At 38.1% G+C, this 16,367-nt stretch overlaps 1 protein-coding gene across 2 annotated transcripts in view; it reads left to right on the top strand.

Annotated features, from left to right (window-relative positions):
* LOC134668064 (myosin-4-like) overlaps positions 1-16,367 on the top strand; it is a 171,431-nt gene that overhangs the window by 150,883 nt on the left and 4,181 nt on the right. For both annotated transcript variants that reach the window (XM_063525523.1, XM_063525524.1), the window contains 10 exons: positions 6,020-6,403; positions 6,705-7,226; positions 8,154-8,260; positions 8,979-9,111; positions 10,419-10,523; positions 11,910-12,061; positions 12,666-12,876; positions 14,469-14,678; positions 15,061-15,297; positions 15,903-16,088. In XM_063525523.1, coding sequence (XP_063381593.1) covers positions 6,020-6,403; positions 6,705-7,226; positions 8,154-8,260; positions 8,979-9,111; positions 10,419-10,523; positions 11,910-12,061; positions 12,666-12,876; positions 14,469-14,678; positions 15,061-15,297; positions 15,903-16,088 — 2,247 coding nt within the window. The remainder of the gene's footprint in view (positions 1-6,019; positions 6,404-6,704; positions 7,227-8,153; positions 8,261-8,978; positions 9,112-10,418; positions 10,524-11,909; positions 12,062-12,665; positions 12,877-14,468; positions 14,679-15,060; positions 15,298-15,902; positions 16,089-16,367) is intronic.

The following is a 16,367-nucleotide window of genomic DNA, read 5'->3' as shown; positions in this document are numbered from 1 at the left end:
TTACTCCTTTGTAATAAGGCGAATAATGTAAACATATCTTAATTTGACGTCAACTGTAGGTACAGTGTACACGGTCCGGAAAGTTTTGTAAGGACTAAAAACCACTCATAAATGAACTTTTATATTAATTCACTACAAAATTATGTAGCGGCTCACAAAAAAGATACCTTTCATCAAAATTATATGAATATAACTAGGTAGAGTAGGTAGTTTTTAAGTAAATCTGTGAAGGACAGACGGGCATAACGGAACTATAAGGTTTCCGTTTTTGCCATTGTTTCTACGGTCCCTAAAAAGAACTCCGTCATCGAAATTTGAGAACCACTCCCAGTTCAAAGCAAAGCAATACATTTCCAACCCACCAAAACTACAATAATAATATATTATGATCATCATTGCGTAGGCATATAATCAAGTAAGACGTATTCGGGTGTCATAAAAGCGATAGGAGCAGTTATATAAAATGGTTTGAACTTCTAAAATCGTGATCGGCTGCTTATATGGTGCGCGAAGGCCGCTCTTAGGTTCCTCGCATTTCTAATGTCATATCTAAATATGGGGACTATGAGCTAGCAATATACCTATTGGTGTTGTTTGTTCCAACCGTTTTAGATAGGTATGGTATATCATATTGTAGTGATAGTTGTATGCACATGCAGCTCGTCAGTAGGTTTTTTTTGGTTATATAAATAAATATGTTACAGATAAATTTATATGTTCACTCCTCCGAACGAAAGTTTTCTTTTGTGAAGTCGAAAGTTAACAAATTTTGTGCACAAAAGCAACAATTATGCTCCTTAACTTTGAGCTTTGGGTATATTCAGAGGAGAACGTGATAAATATGATGACTAAGTAATTATATGAGTGCTAAATATGACTACAAAAATGTTTGCATAACTTTTTGCACATTTTATTACACCGTCGTCGTAAAAATACTGTCTGTATGTACCTATTGATATTTTGACGCTGTCTTCAAAAGTTTTTACACACAAGTAAATATTGTAATAGTCAGGAATTCCGTTTTAGCACTTCTAGTCATTACATTAGGTGTTAACGAGTTCGTCATAATATGCATCTTCCTTCCGCTCCACCCGGGATACGATGTGTCCAATTCAATTAACACCTTAAATAGTTTGTAGTCTTATCCACTGTACTAACAAAAACTGAACTGATCAATTGTAGGCCTTATGCGATTGTAATAGGGTTCGGGTAATACTACTGTAAACGTGAAAACCATACGGCGTCTTTCGATATTGTTGTTACTAAGTCAAAGAGAACTAGCCTCTGAAAAAACCAGTATAAGCAGCAACTCGAGATCTGATAGTAAATCAACGTAATCGGGGTTCATGTAACTTAAGGTGAGCGCTCGATTAGCGATGGGGTCAAGTATTTTTCATAATAGCACCTCAAATTAAATCATTTCAAATTAAACCTTGTACCAACGTCATAAAGACTGTGTGAAAAGATATCTTGAGCGCAAATTCAAAGTACTTTTCACTCTTGGCCCGTATCAAACTCACGTCCTCTCCGAATCGGATTAGATTAACTTACCTAATAATTTTGACGGTCAATCAACTTTCGCTGCCAAAACGAATTGATTTGAGACACGATAGAGTCCCCTCTAAGGTAAGCCAAAGGGCTCTTTAATGGGTCTCTATTGTTTCCCATAAAGTTTTTAAGTCATAATGTATTGTTTGTCCGCATTTTCGTTAGTCATAATTTCGTTTTTCTCAGCAACGCGTAACTTTTCAGGATTGCCATAAAACAAACCTAACCTAACAGAACCTGTCGATAGGACCTTACGAAAATCCTGTTTCTTTTTTTATCTGTTAATTCTTTGCCACGAATAAACTATTTATATTTCTATAAGTTAACGGCATCAAAATTATGACTAATGATAATCTGACAATCATTACATAGGTAATGACTTTCAATAATTATGTCAAACAAAGGAATCTTTTCTCGATATTGTACGGGAAAAGCTCAAGGAGTTGGAACATGTAGAACGCACCCATCAGTCTGATGCGGCTAAAAAATCTGAGGGGCTACCGCGAAAACCGAAATTCACAAATTGCGGGGATCTTTCTCTTTTACTCCAATGAAGGCGTAATTAGAGTGACACAGAAAAATGCCCGCAATTTGCGAACTTCGATTTTCGCGGTTATAGCCCTGTGCTCTGTGCAATGTGCACCCCCATTGCTCGCATTTGCTGTGCGTACCATTCATAATTAATAAAATAAACATTTTTAATCTTTATTGCAAAGAGATAAGCGATTCGTTCGGAGGAGTGAGCATTTTTATCTGTGTATAACCCAAAAACCAATAGGCACAACAGGCCGCGTAGCCAAAATTCCAATCGCTTACGCTCCGTAGCGATCGAAACGCAACTGTCACTGTCGCGCTAACATGGAAGAGTGATAGAGAGACATAATGCTTTTCGTTGTCGAAGCGATAGCGATTGTAACTTTGGCTAGGCCGACTGGTACCATTGTGCATACCTACTGACTAGCTGCATGAGCATAACATCACTAGCACTAAAATATGAAGTACCTATCTGAAACAAACATCACCAATAGCTATATTGCTAGCCCAAAGTCCCCATATTTACTCTAATAAATCGTCATTTGTGCGTTGCTACTACATACAATCTACAATGGTTATACTTACTTGATGTTTCCTAGTGGGAGACAAGTTTTTATTCAAATCATTGTGTTAAGTGTTTGCAATGCAAAGCGCATGCTTGAATTAACATTTATACGTACAAGAAACTGCATAATGCACTAAGACTGCATTTCTACAGTACCTACCCATTATTTTTACAAAGGAACAATGAATCCCACATAGAACTGATATGCATTAAAAACAATCGTAAATGGTAGTGCGGGTCAAGTAAAGAATATTTACCTAAATGGGAAGTTAAATATTTTCGCAAATCAAATTATCTTGTGCAGTGGGATGGCAACACTATAAATTAGTAGATTTATCGCAGTCCACCTGTTTATTGTTTTAAATTATAGGCTTCGCATATCGATTTATCGCCCATCGAGTCATCAAGCTCTTGGGAAACTGGGGTTTATGTGGAGTAAAAGTGTTCAGCCGTGAAATTATACTTTCTGAGTTTCTTGTACTAGAAAATGCCAACTTCACCCTTTTTTTAATTTCTTTAATTTCTCATAGAGCTATCATATAATTCACAATCAATTATTTTTTAATTGTTTTGCTAATATTTCCAAGCATAGATAAAGGAATACAAAGACACGTACCATAAAGTCTTGCAAAATAATATAGTAGCCGCAAATTCGACCGTTGGAGCACGGAAAAGGACTCTACGGTCTTCATCTGACAGACAGATCCATCTATTTTCATCTTCTTCAGATTTACTTTCACCTAAAGTTCATTTTTTTAGCATCTGAAATAAGGTTAACAATCTTGATGTGTCTTTTAATTGAAAAACTCATTTTAAAAGTAAGTTACGGCAAATATGTAACCATTATGAATCTAATACGATCATTTATATTCTTCCGCTTTTATAAGTAATAGTTTTAGATTTTTAAAAAGCGTTATTCAATTAAAAGACATGTCAAGATCGCTTACCTTCTTGCAACTTATTTCTAATGCTAAAAAAATGAACTATAGCAACACTAAGTATCATATAGGCATTCGTTGTTTCTTTGCAAAGCTCCTATGGCCACCTTTCGACATAAAAGGCATTCAGATCAATAAAACATATAATGTATTTACAAGGATGAAGGAACTCGGTCAACTAATAAAGTCCCTTCCTGCTAACCTTACTTTTAATTGTCGGCAACATAAACGGAATTTTATACTCGCATAATTATTACATGTATGTTCATACATGGTTGACCGCACGTAGATTTACCTAATGCGTACAGTAACGTTATGCTGGCAGTATTTGTAATCTAAGATCGAATCTAATCAAACTTAATTTCATAATTTTGCATATAATTATCGAAAGCGTAGGGCACGCTATGAGGAAAATAATAGGTAATTTTAAGTTGTCTCTGTAGGCACAGCTGAGAGGTTAGGTTTTTAAGCGATGATTTTGTATATTACATTACATTTACTCGTACCTACTTATGGCCCGATTCTAACTTTAGGATACGTCAATTAATAGATCTAGAAACGATATGGATTAGATATGTCAGTGTCAAATGTGACGTTTCTTCAAACGAATACGTCATTTTTGAACTGACACATCTAATCCATATCGTTTTAGATCTATTAATTGACGTATCTTAAAGTTCGAATCCGCCTGCCAGGTACGACTTGATTTGTCAAGTTTTACAGTTATAGTGTTCCCCTGAATGACTTTAAGCTACAGACAATTTTATCTTATACTACTATGGTTTACTTAATAAACACATTTACAGGTCGTCTAGAGTCTAGATAATTAAGTTAGCATGTGGCAATTAAGATAGAACGCTGATTAGCAATGTGTTCCGCTCCTAGCCACTTCGCACTCCATTTTTAACACTTCATCTGAGAGCTTATCGCGAACCACGTTCGACGTGTTGCCTCTCTGTTGCTCTTGTAAATTAGTACGTAAGTTTGATCCCGAGGCAACACGTCGAAAGTGGTTCGCGATATGCCCTCTGAAGGGCATATAGAGCGTGTAAAACTGCGCAATAGAACAAGTTTTATCGGTAGATATGCGAGTATTTATTTATGAGTAAAAAGGCACAGTTGACGAATGTAGGTGCGGTTCATAATTTTGCTTTTAGCGGTCTTTTGTCGGCGTATTAAGGCTGTTATAAAATTTGTACTCAAACTAATCAGGGCACTGATAGAGACCAAGAAAAGTCTGCAGCGCTTTTGATAGCCCACGCAGTTCAAGTGTTATTTTGAACGTGAAACTTCTATGTAATTATGACGTAATATTCACCTAAATTTACCATTTCAGTTGTAATTATCTGTACCAATTCCGTTAACACCACTCCGCTGCACCAAGAATGATATATTTACGATGTCTGCTCATTAGTATTTACTTATAAATAATAACTTATTATTATGAATGCGCGTCAGGAGTCAAGAACCGGACGTTTAAACGTCATGAGCGTAATACGGATCAACATACAGGATATCCGTGTTTGGGCCGGTGAATGTGATTCGTTTGAAAACTGCACTTAAAAATACTTAAGCTCGTTTTAAACTCGTCTATAAGTTAAAAAAAACATTGTTCAACTGTCTCAACAATTGCCAGAGGACTGTACTTTTGTTATTTATATTATTACACTTAAACCTCCTTAAGAATCACTCTATCAATAGGTGAAAACCGCATGAAAATCCGTTCAGTAGTTTTTGAGTTTATCGCGAACATACAAACAAACACACAAACAGACAGACGTGGCGGGCGACTTTGATACGGTGTAGTGACTTTAATAATTGATTTTGGATTCTTGACTTTGCATATACCAATTTGCTCAGCGCAGAAGTCGGAGACTTCTATCTTCATGGTAATGAGCTCTGATACGAAGTGCGATAGTTCCGGCAATTTTCATTCGAAACTGCGACCAACTGGAGCCCAACGTTACAACGTGCCACCCAGAAAATAACATTATACACCCTATTTCATTGTGATAAGGACAAGATGTGAATAACTATACATTTGTTCACTAGATTGGCGCAACGCAGTTTCTTAACGAGATGTAAATTATATATTATTTATCTCAGGTATACATATTTTCCCTCGTAAACATGTATGCTTTCTTTGCTTATGGAAATGATTTATGAATCATAATAGAGCGATCTTATTTTATCTAGATATAGAAACAAGCGATGACTTTTGCATAGAGTACCAGCTCAGTTAGATCATATTAAGACCATGTGGCTTCCAGGAATACAAGTAAAGGCTGCACTCACTCTAAGGCTCTAAGCCAGTCGTACTCCACCCTAGTTCGATTTATGTTTAAGTGAAACAACCTATAAGAACTCCTTATTAAGGAGCCTATTTGGATTATACCCTTTTCTATGTCTAATAATGAATCAATTTCTCCCACAGGCAAGGGACAACCTAACGGACTCCGACTCAGGCTGCGTGTCCCCCGGCTCACGCATCAAAGACTCCGCGTCCCCAGAGCTCAAGCGAATGGATTCCGGATACAAATCCCCCGCCCCCAGCTCCCCCCACCCACGCCGCCACCTCACAACCCCCCATGACGACTTTAAAGAAGACTTCGCGAAGGCCCAGGTCCTCGCGGACATCCTCGACCGCACCTCCGAGTCCAGTGACTCGTTGAGGAGCAATCCGGTGAAGGAGCATTTGGAGCAGATGATCTTGAACGCTGGGTCGGTGGAAGACAGGAACTGCTTGGAGCAGGTGCTGATGCTGCTTTATAATCTTCAGGCGCTGAGCAGTTCTGTTAGCGAGGATGAGTGCTATCAGGTGTGTATTTTTATATTGTATCATAGAGTCTGTTCGGAAAGAGAAGAATCGTGGAATGTGTTGGGCTCCATATATTCCACGACTCTTCTCTTTCCGCACAGACTATACACTTCTTATGATTTCTGCGGAAACGTTGCAGCAGTTAAATTTCAGTGTGATTGATCCTTCAACTTCATAGTGTTTTAAATTATAGAGTAGTAGCCGTTTAAAAGTAAATGATTTGACATTGACATTAACATTTTAACGTCAGAGACGTTTATTTGAAAATACTAATCCAAATTTATTATAATTACTCTTCCAGATCAAACCAAAAAGAATATGTGACCTGAAAACGAAACAGGAAACTGATATCACTTCGCAAAAAATCCAAAAAGCAATCGCAACAGTCACCCCATATCAGCAGAAAGGGTACAAGTGTGAATCCCTCGAAAGCCTTTGCAGTGACGAAAGAAAACCGAGCAGCGTTTTACAAGAAAGCGGGATTTTCGAGGGCGTTGAAACAGAAACGAGGAGCACACAAACGGATGTCAACGACAGTTTTGAATGCTCCGGCGAACTTAACACAGAAATCCAACGACTGAATAGCATTAGGGAGAAGTTAGAGAGACAGGGAGTTAGAAATAGGACGCTTAATAGTAAAGAAGAGGGCGATAGTTTAGAGTGTAGGTGTGTGAAATTGGGGAAGAAACATAAGCAGTATTACGAGAGGAGGCTGAAGTTCTTGGAGGGAAAGATCTCTATATACGAGGCGGCTCAGGACGTGAAGGAAGCTAAACTTGCACAGAGGTTGCAGACGGAGTTTATATTAGAGAATAGGATACAGGTAAGTAACATTTTGAAACTTTTAAGATCAACTGAATGATTTAACGATTTGTTGTTATTATTCTATCCCTTCAGCCAGCAACAAATTCTATAACGCATTATAAAATGCTTGTTAGATATACCATTATGGATTGGAACGAGAAAGTAAGGCAAAAAAGTTATAATATTGTATATATTAAGATTAGAATAAATTTAAAAGTGGAAATAGTTATTTGTTTTACAAGGGGGCAAAGTTGTTGTTTAACCGCTCGTGCTAATATTGATACCCGAGCAAGCGAAAGATTCCAAAATTGAACCACGAGTGTAGCGAGTGGTTCGAAAAATGGAATCTTGAGCGTTGCGAGGGTTTCAAAGCACGAGGGTTAAACAATATTTGCCCCCGAGTGAAACACAAAATTTTTCACCATACCAACCCTAAGCAAATATTAAATGTAAAATATCAAACAAAATCAAACCAAATCAAATCCAAATGAATATTATTAAATATTTATCACCCAAAGTCATCATTTAAAAGTCAATCCTACCGTCAAATATAAGAAAACAACTCAAAATTTGCATTTGATTACTTTGCCTCACATGTGAATAAAATGCAACTTTGCTATTAGTTTTTGAAGTGCAAAGTTAGCCTTTCCGAGTTGGTGTGGTGAAAAATTAATTACTGTCTTGGATGAGACTTAAACTCACGGCCTCTGGAGTTAAAGATCCACCCAAGACAGTATTTTTTTCACTTTTATATTTATTCTAAGATTAATAGCATCGATCGCAGATGTTTCTGCTTGTTAAAAATTAAAATTGCTATATATTTAGTTTGAAATTTTGGTGTGACGTGCAAAGTTTTACTCTTTAGAATTTACAAACTCCGTTTTGAGAAAGATGGGTAAGTAATTGGGCAAAGTAACGTTATTGAGGTTTATGTTTTCTGTTGCAGGAGCTCGAATTGCAACTTTCAGAACTTCAAGACAAGTACGAGAGGCTCGAAGAGGAATGTTGTGAATTGGAAGAAATAGAAAATGATACCCGTTTGCACTGGCAGCAGTGAGTTCATTTATGTATTCGTCACTTTCCCAACGCGTCGAACATGCGTCAAGCTTCATTAGGCTAATTTAACGATGTGGTCGTTTTGTAACTATGATTTAATTAATTATTGGATGAATAATGAATAATTGAATTAGCTATCTAATTTATAGGTATCGTTTTAAAAGTAGGTGTATTTAGCGTGTGAGGTCTATTAGATGTGTATGCAACATGTTTTCGTTCTCAGTAGTATACATCGCTTGCGATGCGAGTTGCATTGCTACGAGTAAGATGTAAGTAATGTACAGCAAAGGAAGTCGAAGCGTGCTACGTTAGACATGCTGTATGCATATTTCTTTAAGTAGAAAACGACTATCAAAAACTAATACTCAAACTCCTTCGGTAGGTTCACTTCTTCATTTACTTACACTACATTCACTTCTTACACTTAGGTACGTAACATACCACAGTCCATCGCATACACCAGTTTCAGTCCATCGTATTTTCTCGGAAACATCGTATCTTCGTTTTTGTCATACTACTTCAGTCAACCTAACTAGGTACTTTTTGTACCGAGACTGACTGAAGTAGCAAGACACGTTCGTACGTTTCCGTGAAAAAACGATGGAAAAAATATTATGTAGGTACTACATCTGTACACTAAAACCAATGTCGCCAATAACTAATAGTGCTTAGCTTACTTTGTTAAAACATTTTAAAACTTTGTTTTATTTTACAGGTTGGAGATGGACTATGAGCTTTGTTCGGCGCAACTACGCGATATGACGGAGCAACGGGAATGTTCGCGAGCGCAGGCCGAGCGCCTGATGACAGAGCTCAACAGGAACGAGTGCGCACTCAAACAGAAACAGGTGAGTACCACTCAAATGTCATCCATTTTCTTGTTCGGTAGGTAAATAGGCGGGTCAATACACAGCGAGCATGCGCGCGAACAAATTGCCTCGCGCGTATTATGCTCGCTCTGTGTGGACCAGGCTACAGCCGTTGAGAGGTACATCAAGAACTTATATGACGGATTGGCTGAACAAGATGTGATTCCATCCTTCGTTCTTTCAGTTCTTTTACCATCTCATAAGAAGATTTTCGTTTTACTAGTGTACGAGTATGCACCTACCTAAACGTGACTTGGCCTGCTGCGCCAAGCGCCGCTACACACCGCACTCACGCTGCTCAACTCTGTACTTAATATGGCACCACACATTGATGTGTTCGCATCCAAGTGGTCACTACTTGTAGAACAATGTAAACGAATATTTGAATCGCTGTATTAATTAAGTAGTGTAGTGTAGTGAATTAAAAATTAGGTTAAGTAATGTTGGTTAAATAGTATTTAAGATTGTAATGTATTGGCGAACGCTGTAATTACAATTTTTTTAATAATAAACAATAAACAATAATAAACAATAAAGCGGAAAATAATATACTTAACGGGTTTTCAGTCTCCGTATTTATAGCCTTGTTTAGCAATTAACAATGGCGGGTGGAACAGTGATACAATCTAATTAAAACACAATACCGTTGAAATGAGCCGACACCAAATGTACTAGCGACATTCTTTGATAAAGTGGTCAGTACCTACATTGTTCACGAAGGAATGAGGACAATATAGGTACTTGCCGGCCAAGGCCAGCAAGAGTACAGGTCAGTTTGATTATTGGATTGTCGATCGTGTGAGGAGATCGCTATATCCGCCCACTCAGGTACAGTCAGCAGCCGAAGTTGCTAAGCGCAGGTCAGGTATTCACAATGATCCTGACGCGACTTTATTGTTACGAGAATAAGAGCGAGTCAAGGTAATTTTGAACACCTCACCCGCTTAGCAACTTCTGCTGCTGACTGTACAGGTCAGTTGGATTAGTGGATTATCGATCGAGTGAGGAGATCGCTATATCCGCCCACTCACGTACTGATGGATTGATTACCTTTAATTAAGTGTTGAGCTGTCGCTCCATGAAGTTTTTTTAGACGGACCGCGGTTTTAATTGGGTAATTGTATGGAGAAGAAGTTAATTTGATACTGTGCGATAATTGGGAAGTGGGAACCTAGCCGTTCTACGTGTAAACGTAATGCACTTAGCCCCTAGTGGTGGTAATAAGAATTCTATATACGTTTCTGCCTTGTCTAAGTATGAAATTTAATCAATTTTTCGTGTTCTAGGAGGAGCTCCGCTCGAGACTGTGTAAACTTGAGAAGGCCGTGCCAGCTCTGATCGCATGGAACGTCATTAATGCGGTAGGCGCCTACATTCCACCCGGCAAAGAGGTATGTTATTCTTTCAAATATGAAATTTTTTCGTCTTCGTTGACTTGACTAAAAGTCGAAATCTTTTCGGCTGTCTTTTCAGGATAGCAAATATCCAAACGTTTATGATATTAAAAAAAACTCTCTAAATGTCAATACCTAGTACTTAAATCTAACTTATAGGGAACAATTTATAATACCTAATCAAATACATTAGGTTCTTATAGTTAGGTACGCCCACACTGTTAACTGTACATCAGTGGACCTTATGCCTTTTGTAATAAGGTCCACCGATGTGCAGTTAAAAGTGCTGCTGTTTGTACCTACAGGTGCTTATTATATTTGCAATGTGATAGGAAGAGAAGTCTTTAATATTAAATTTATGATATCATGATATTGAGGAAGTGCTCACGGTCGATATAATGAAGTGTGTTTTATATACTTACCTACTAAAATAAATGTTGGTCAAGGTTTTTTCCAAATTATAATATTTAGCAGTTCCAATGTATTAGAACAAGACAGTTTCTATGCCTAACCACATAATAAAATCAGGGGAAAGTCGACGTTATCCAAGAACGCTATAAAGTTTTAAGCTTCTAGATGAAACCATGATAGATAATTGCAATAGAAACAATTGAGATTCAGGTATAGAAATATCCATACTCATCACCATCACACAAATATTTAACTACCTCGGTATACCTACGTATATTTAACCCGGGACCGCTACATACTTACGGCTCGATTCGGAAAATGAATTAGATTTCTACTAGACTTCAACAAGTTACGATATGGATAATTTAAAGATATTTGTAAGATAGATATGTCAAATTTGACGTTTCCGCGATTCTGGAGGTCCTCTTGAACGATTTCGACAAGTTATGACTTAGATATCCAAGTCACATCTAGTCGATATCTAATGTAGATCTAGTTGATCTCTATATCGTCTCAAGGTCTTGTGATTATCTAGAAATCCGAATAGGCCTGTTAGTCATCCGACACATATACCTACTTAGGTCTCTCAAATCGGTCTCGTGAAGTAAGAAAGCTATTTTTTATAGTTTCCATTTTTCTCTGACTGCCCTATTTGCATTCAACACCCGGTATAATCTGATGTCTTGATATTGGGCTAACATACGTATATACCAATTTGAGAGACGCAGTTATGCTTTAGACGGAGCAAGCGGCTACTCTAATTCTGCCGCATAGCTGCGCTCCTTCGATTGACATACTTTGGCCCAATACGCATAAAATTGCATGGCCACTTTATTACTTGATTCAATAATTAGGCGTCCATGCAATTTAGCAGCTCTCTGTACAAGACATGAAACTGTTTTGATAATTTCACATAAGCACAGATCATATAATAGACATAAGTAATAATTAACCAATCGTTTGTGCCCTCAGCGCATGCTGGCAAGCCGGTGTCCCTTCGGCACAGACACGCGGGCCGTGATCAACCAGGTGCAGAAGGAGAAGAGCGGCGCGCTGGTCAAGTACGGGACGTCGCAGTACGACGATCTGCCGCGCGTCGCCGACATGCAGGAGATGATCTTTAAGTATGTTTATACCAAAACATTATCTATAAGTTAGACAAAGATTATGTTAGGAGATCGAGAAGACAAGTGTGGGGCCTCTGGCACCTATTTCACTAACTTGACAATTGACACCTGACTCTGACAATTTCCTGTAGATTTCGGGGTCGGTAAGTAACGTTGGTAAGTAAAATACGTAGGTACATACGTTCTAGCTAAGCTCAGTTCATAGCCCAATCACGGGCATACGTACATACAATCACGCCTATTCCCCAGAGGGGTAGGCAGAGACCAAGGATTTTTAGTTGCTACGATCCTGACATACCCCTTTCGCTTCTTTCACTTTCATAACATTCCTCATACACGCTCGCCGGTTTAGGGTGCTCTTGACCTGGCCTTTCTTGAGGATTTACCCGATCTGATCAGAAAAAGTCCGCCGAGGTCTACCCGTTCCAATTCCCGCTTCTGCTTCTCCTCTCCCCTTTTTGTTAGCCTTCATTCACTCATTATTTTCAGCTATATGTGCTCGATGCTTTTTAGTGCTGAATTATAACCATCTAGTAATTTCACGCGATCCTAGAATGTAACCGCACTTCACAAAACAATAATTTCTTATAATTTTTTCCAGACTGATAAAAGAAAAGAGAGAGATAGAGAACCAGACGAAGACCGTGACAAACTCGCTAAAGGCCAAAGTGAGGGAACTGGAAGATGAGCTAGAATCCACTAAGTTACAGATCAGAGTGGCGGAGTGTCGGTGCTGTTCCAAGGGGGACCAGATCCAGGAGAAGATCTCCGAACTAAAGGACAAGATAGATGGAGAGAGTCTGAAAGAGAAGGTAAGTTATTAGCTAAAGGCTAGACCGAAAGAGTTGCAAGAGGAGCTAGAATTCACAAAGATACAGATCAAAGTGGCGGAGTGTCGGTGCTGTTCCAAGGGGGACTAGATCCAGGAGAAGATCTCCGAGCTGAAGAACAAGATAGATGGAGAGAGCTTGAAGGAGAAGGTAAGTTACTAGCTAAAGGTTAGAGTGAGAGAGCTGGAAGAGAAGCTAGAATCCACTAATGTACAGATCAGAGTGGCGAAGTGTCGGTGCTGTTCCAAGGGGGACAAGATTCAGGAGAAGATCTCCGAGCTGAAGGACAAGATAGATGGAGAGAGTCTGAAGGAGACGGTAAGTTACTATACTCTGTATTTTTAGGTATTTAAATACAAGTAAACAAAATCTACCCTCAAATGGCTCCTGAAGCCAGAATTATTTAAAACATAGATTGTACTCCTCAAACGGTGACACTTTTGTTCAACAACTTTTAAAAATTATGAAGTATTTAGACTCCCTATTTTTCAATACAAAATAAATATTATCTTCAATGGACGCCATCGCGACGTCATATCATTGTGATTGACGTTGCTTGTCACGCCTTAAACATAACAAAATTCGCAATACATTGCGCCTTAGCATAAACTTTAAAGTGTATTAAAAATCAAACCACAAGTTATTTTTAAAAGTTGCTGAACAAATGTTGGTCAGTATGAGGAGTACAGCCTACTGTTTAATTTTTTGCTCATATTACAGGCCACACCCGGTAAAGCAGCAACGTTACGAACTTGAACTGCTTACTTACATAATTTCACCTAACATTGTTTCTATTACCGCACTAGTTCAAAATCTCGGATTTCGAGATCATATTCTTCGAAAACGATCTCATTGTAACATCGTTATCAGACCGTAGGAAAGAATCTAGTACAAACTACTTAATCACTCTCAACATGCCTTTAGATATCCGAATCACGGCCTTATGGGAGAAGTAATAAAGACGTTGACCTATATTTAACATCGTCATGAAATAAGTCTTAATTGCTCAGTTCCTCGAATTCATTGGAAATTTATCTCTAATCGTTTTGGATGTTATCTGAACGGTTTTGTGGCGTTGATTGCAAATCTTATTATTAAGACATTAGAGTTTAACTTTGTTGAACCAGCTGGCTTGTTTGAAATGCAACAACTATGCCATCGCTTAGAGTAGGTATGTGTTGATTGTCGATTTGCCTTGGATTATGCTATGAAAGTCGTTTTCCGAGTTTTGACATTTTACTTTACTTTACATTTTACAAGTTTATTCCTATTACGAGTAGTTTCCTATTAAATATTAATCTGTAATTAATATATACCTAATGTACAAATGTAAGCTTACCTATAGAATTAAGCTACAACTGCCACAAGCTTGTGAAAAGTTTGGTTTAAATATATTTATATAGGTACGCTTAATAAGATATTACGCAGATTTTGGATGTGTCTTTTCGGCAACCTAAAAATGAAGAAACGCCTTAACTCGTGCAATAACTTGCAATAAGAAGACTTGCAAGAAGCATCCGTCTTGCTTATTAATTTATGCAGCTATGAACATTAAACTACACAACTGTCAACAGCTCCCCGTGGACCCAGCGACAATGGAAAAAATCCAAAAGCTTCTCGCCATGGAAAAGGATTTGAAGGCGCGCATCGCCGAGCTCGAGAGACGGGAAACGGCGTACCTCGAGATGTTGACTCAGGCCGACGATATGTGGGCTGAGATGGAGGGAGGCTACAAGAAGAAAATTGAGGAGGCGCAAGCGACGGAGAGCTCCTTGAAGGGACAGGTAAGAACAGTCATTTTAAATTCCTCAGTTCGTTCAACGGAAATGATGCTAATAGACAGCGAGAGGCGAGTGATATCTAAGCACCTAGGTCAAGATTAGCTAAGTACTCATAGAAGAAGGACGAGGCGCATTATGCGACTATAAGCAGTTTGAAGGTATTGGTAAAACATTAGTCTACCACCGTTGCTGTCAATCTCCAAAGCTAGATATAAAGTCTTGAAGGTATAATAGAGTACTCGCTAATTCTTCGAATCAATATCAGAAACAGACACCGATCTTTTTTCCGAGACCGATATAGTCAGGAAAAACCTAAGTATTCCAGGGAAAAGTCAAGATTGTTGAAAATATTACAGTGGTTAATAGGTTTTTCTTATATTTCCAGGTTAAAAAACTACAAGATGAAAAGGACCAAATCAAGAAAATCATCGAGCCCCTAAAGAAGACGATCAGAGAACTTGAAGAGTCTGATTCATTACTGAAGATAGCCCTCGAGAAATCGGAACGGGACTCGCAAAAGCACAAATGCTTGAACCTAAACCTTCAGAACACGCTCTCGAAAACTCAGACAGACTTAAAGAAGTCTGAGACAGCTTTAAAATCTGCTGAAGCTGCGTTTAAGGTAAGTGAGGTAGTACTAGGTATAGATTTGTTGTGTTTGGTACAATGGGAATATTACTTCAATGTTCTACCGCCAGAGTGCAGCACTAACACATATGTAAACCATAGAGATACTCGTACATATTATGCCGTATTGCCGTAAACAGTTTGTTGACAAGTTTTTACAAATTATTTGTTATAAATAAGATATTGTTGCATCGAGGTTTGTTACTGTTTATTCTAGTGGCGACCCCTCTGTAGGGTTTTGCATAATATTCCCTATTGCGTAAAATTCTTGTATTGAATTCACAAAATTTACCTTATACTTGCCACTTTATCTATATTCATTCATGAGGCCAAGTGAGAATAATACATATATGACATATTATATGTATATTAAACTATCGAGATATAAAACAAAACAAAGCTGACCATTACGATGCGTGTTCAATAAAGCATAATGTCTATAAGACATTAACCCTTTAGTCCGTAGCGGCAACATACTTGCCATCATACTTAAAACAAAAACGCATTTCTAGATTAAGAATTACGGATCGAACCGATCGAAATCGAATGACTAGAAAGGAATGTCAAATGGTTAAAGGGTTAACTATTACTTTATGACAGGGTGAAGTCGAGCAACTCCGCAAAATGAACAAGAACATCGAAAAGGAAATGAAGACCACGAAGGAAGTGTCGCGGAAAGCAGAACTAAAATTCATGAACGAACTAGAGTCCGTTAGGAAAGAGCTGCAGAGAGCCTGCAAGAACCACCAGGATCTGGAGGTCACCAACGGTGAACTGAAAGAGGAGGTTAGTCATTCAGTCATGGTTAGAGAAACGTGACATGTGCGACTAGCATTTTAGCATGAAAATATAAAATAAAATATGTTTTATCAACTCTCAGCCATAATTCGCGAGGTGAATTTAAATAAATGCTGAGCAACTTTTAAAATGGGATTTACCTTGGAACCGCGAAAAAATAATTGGTTGTTTCCTACATTTTAGATGTCGATATTTTTTATAGGAGATTCAAAATGTTTTCCACGATTTCATGCTTAGTCCCATTGTAAAATTTGCTCAGTATGACCT

This window comes from Cydia fagiglandana, chromosome 10, assembly GCF_963556715.1.
Source record: "Cydia fagiglandana chromosome 10, ilCydFagi1.1, whole genome shotgun sequence".
NCBI lineage: Eukaryota > Metazoa > Arthropoda > Insecta > Lepidoptera > Tortricidae > Cydia > Cydia fagiglandana.
This window is presented reverse-complemented; position numbering and strand designations above follow the sequence as displayed.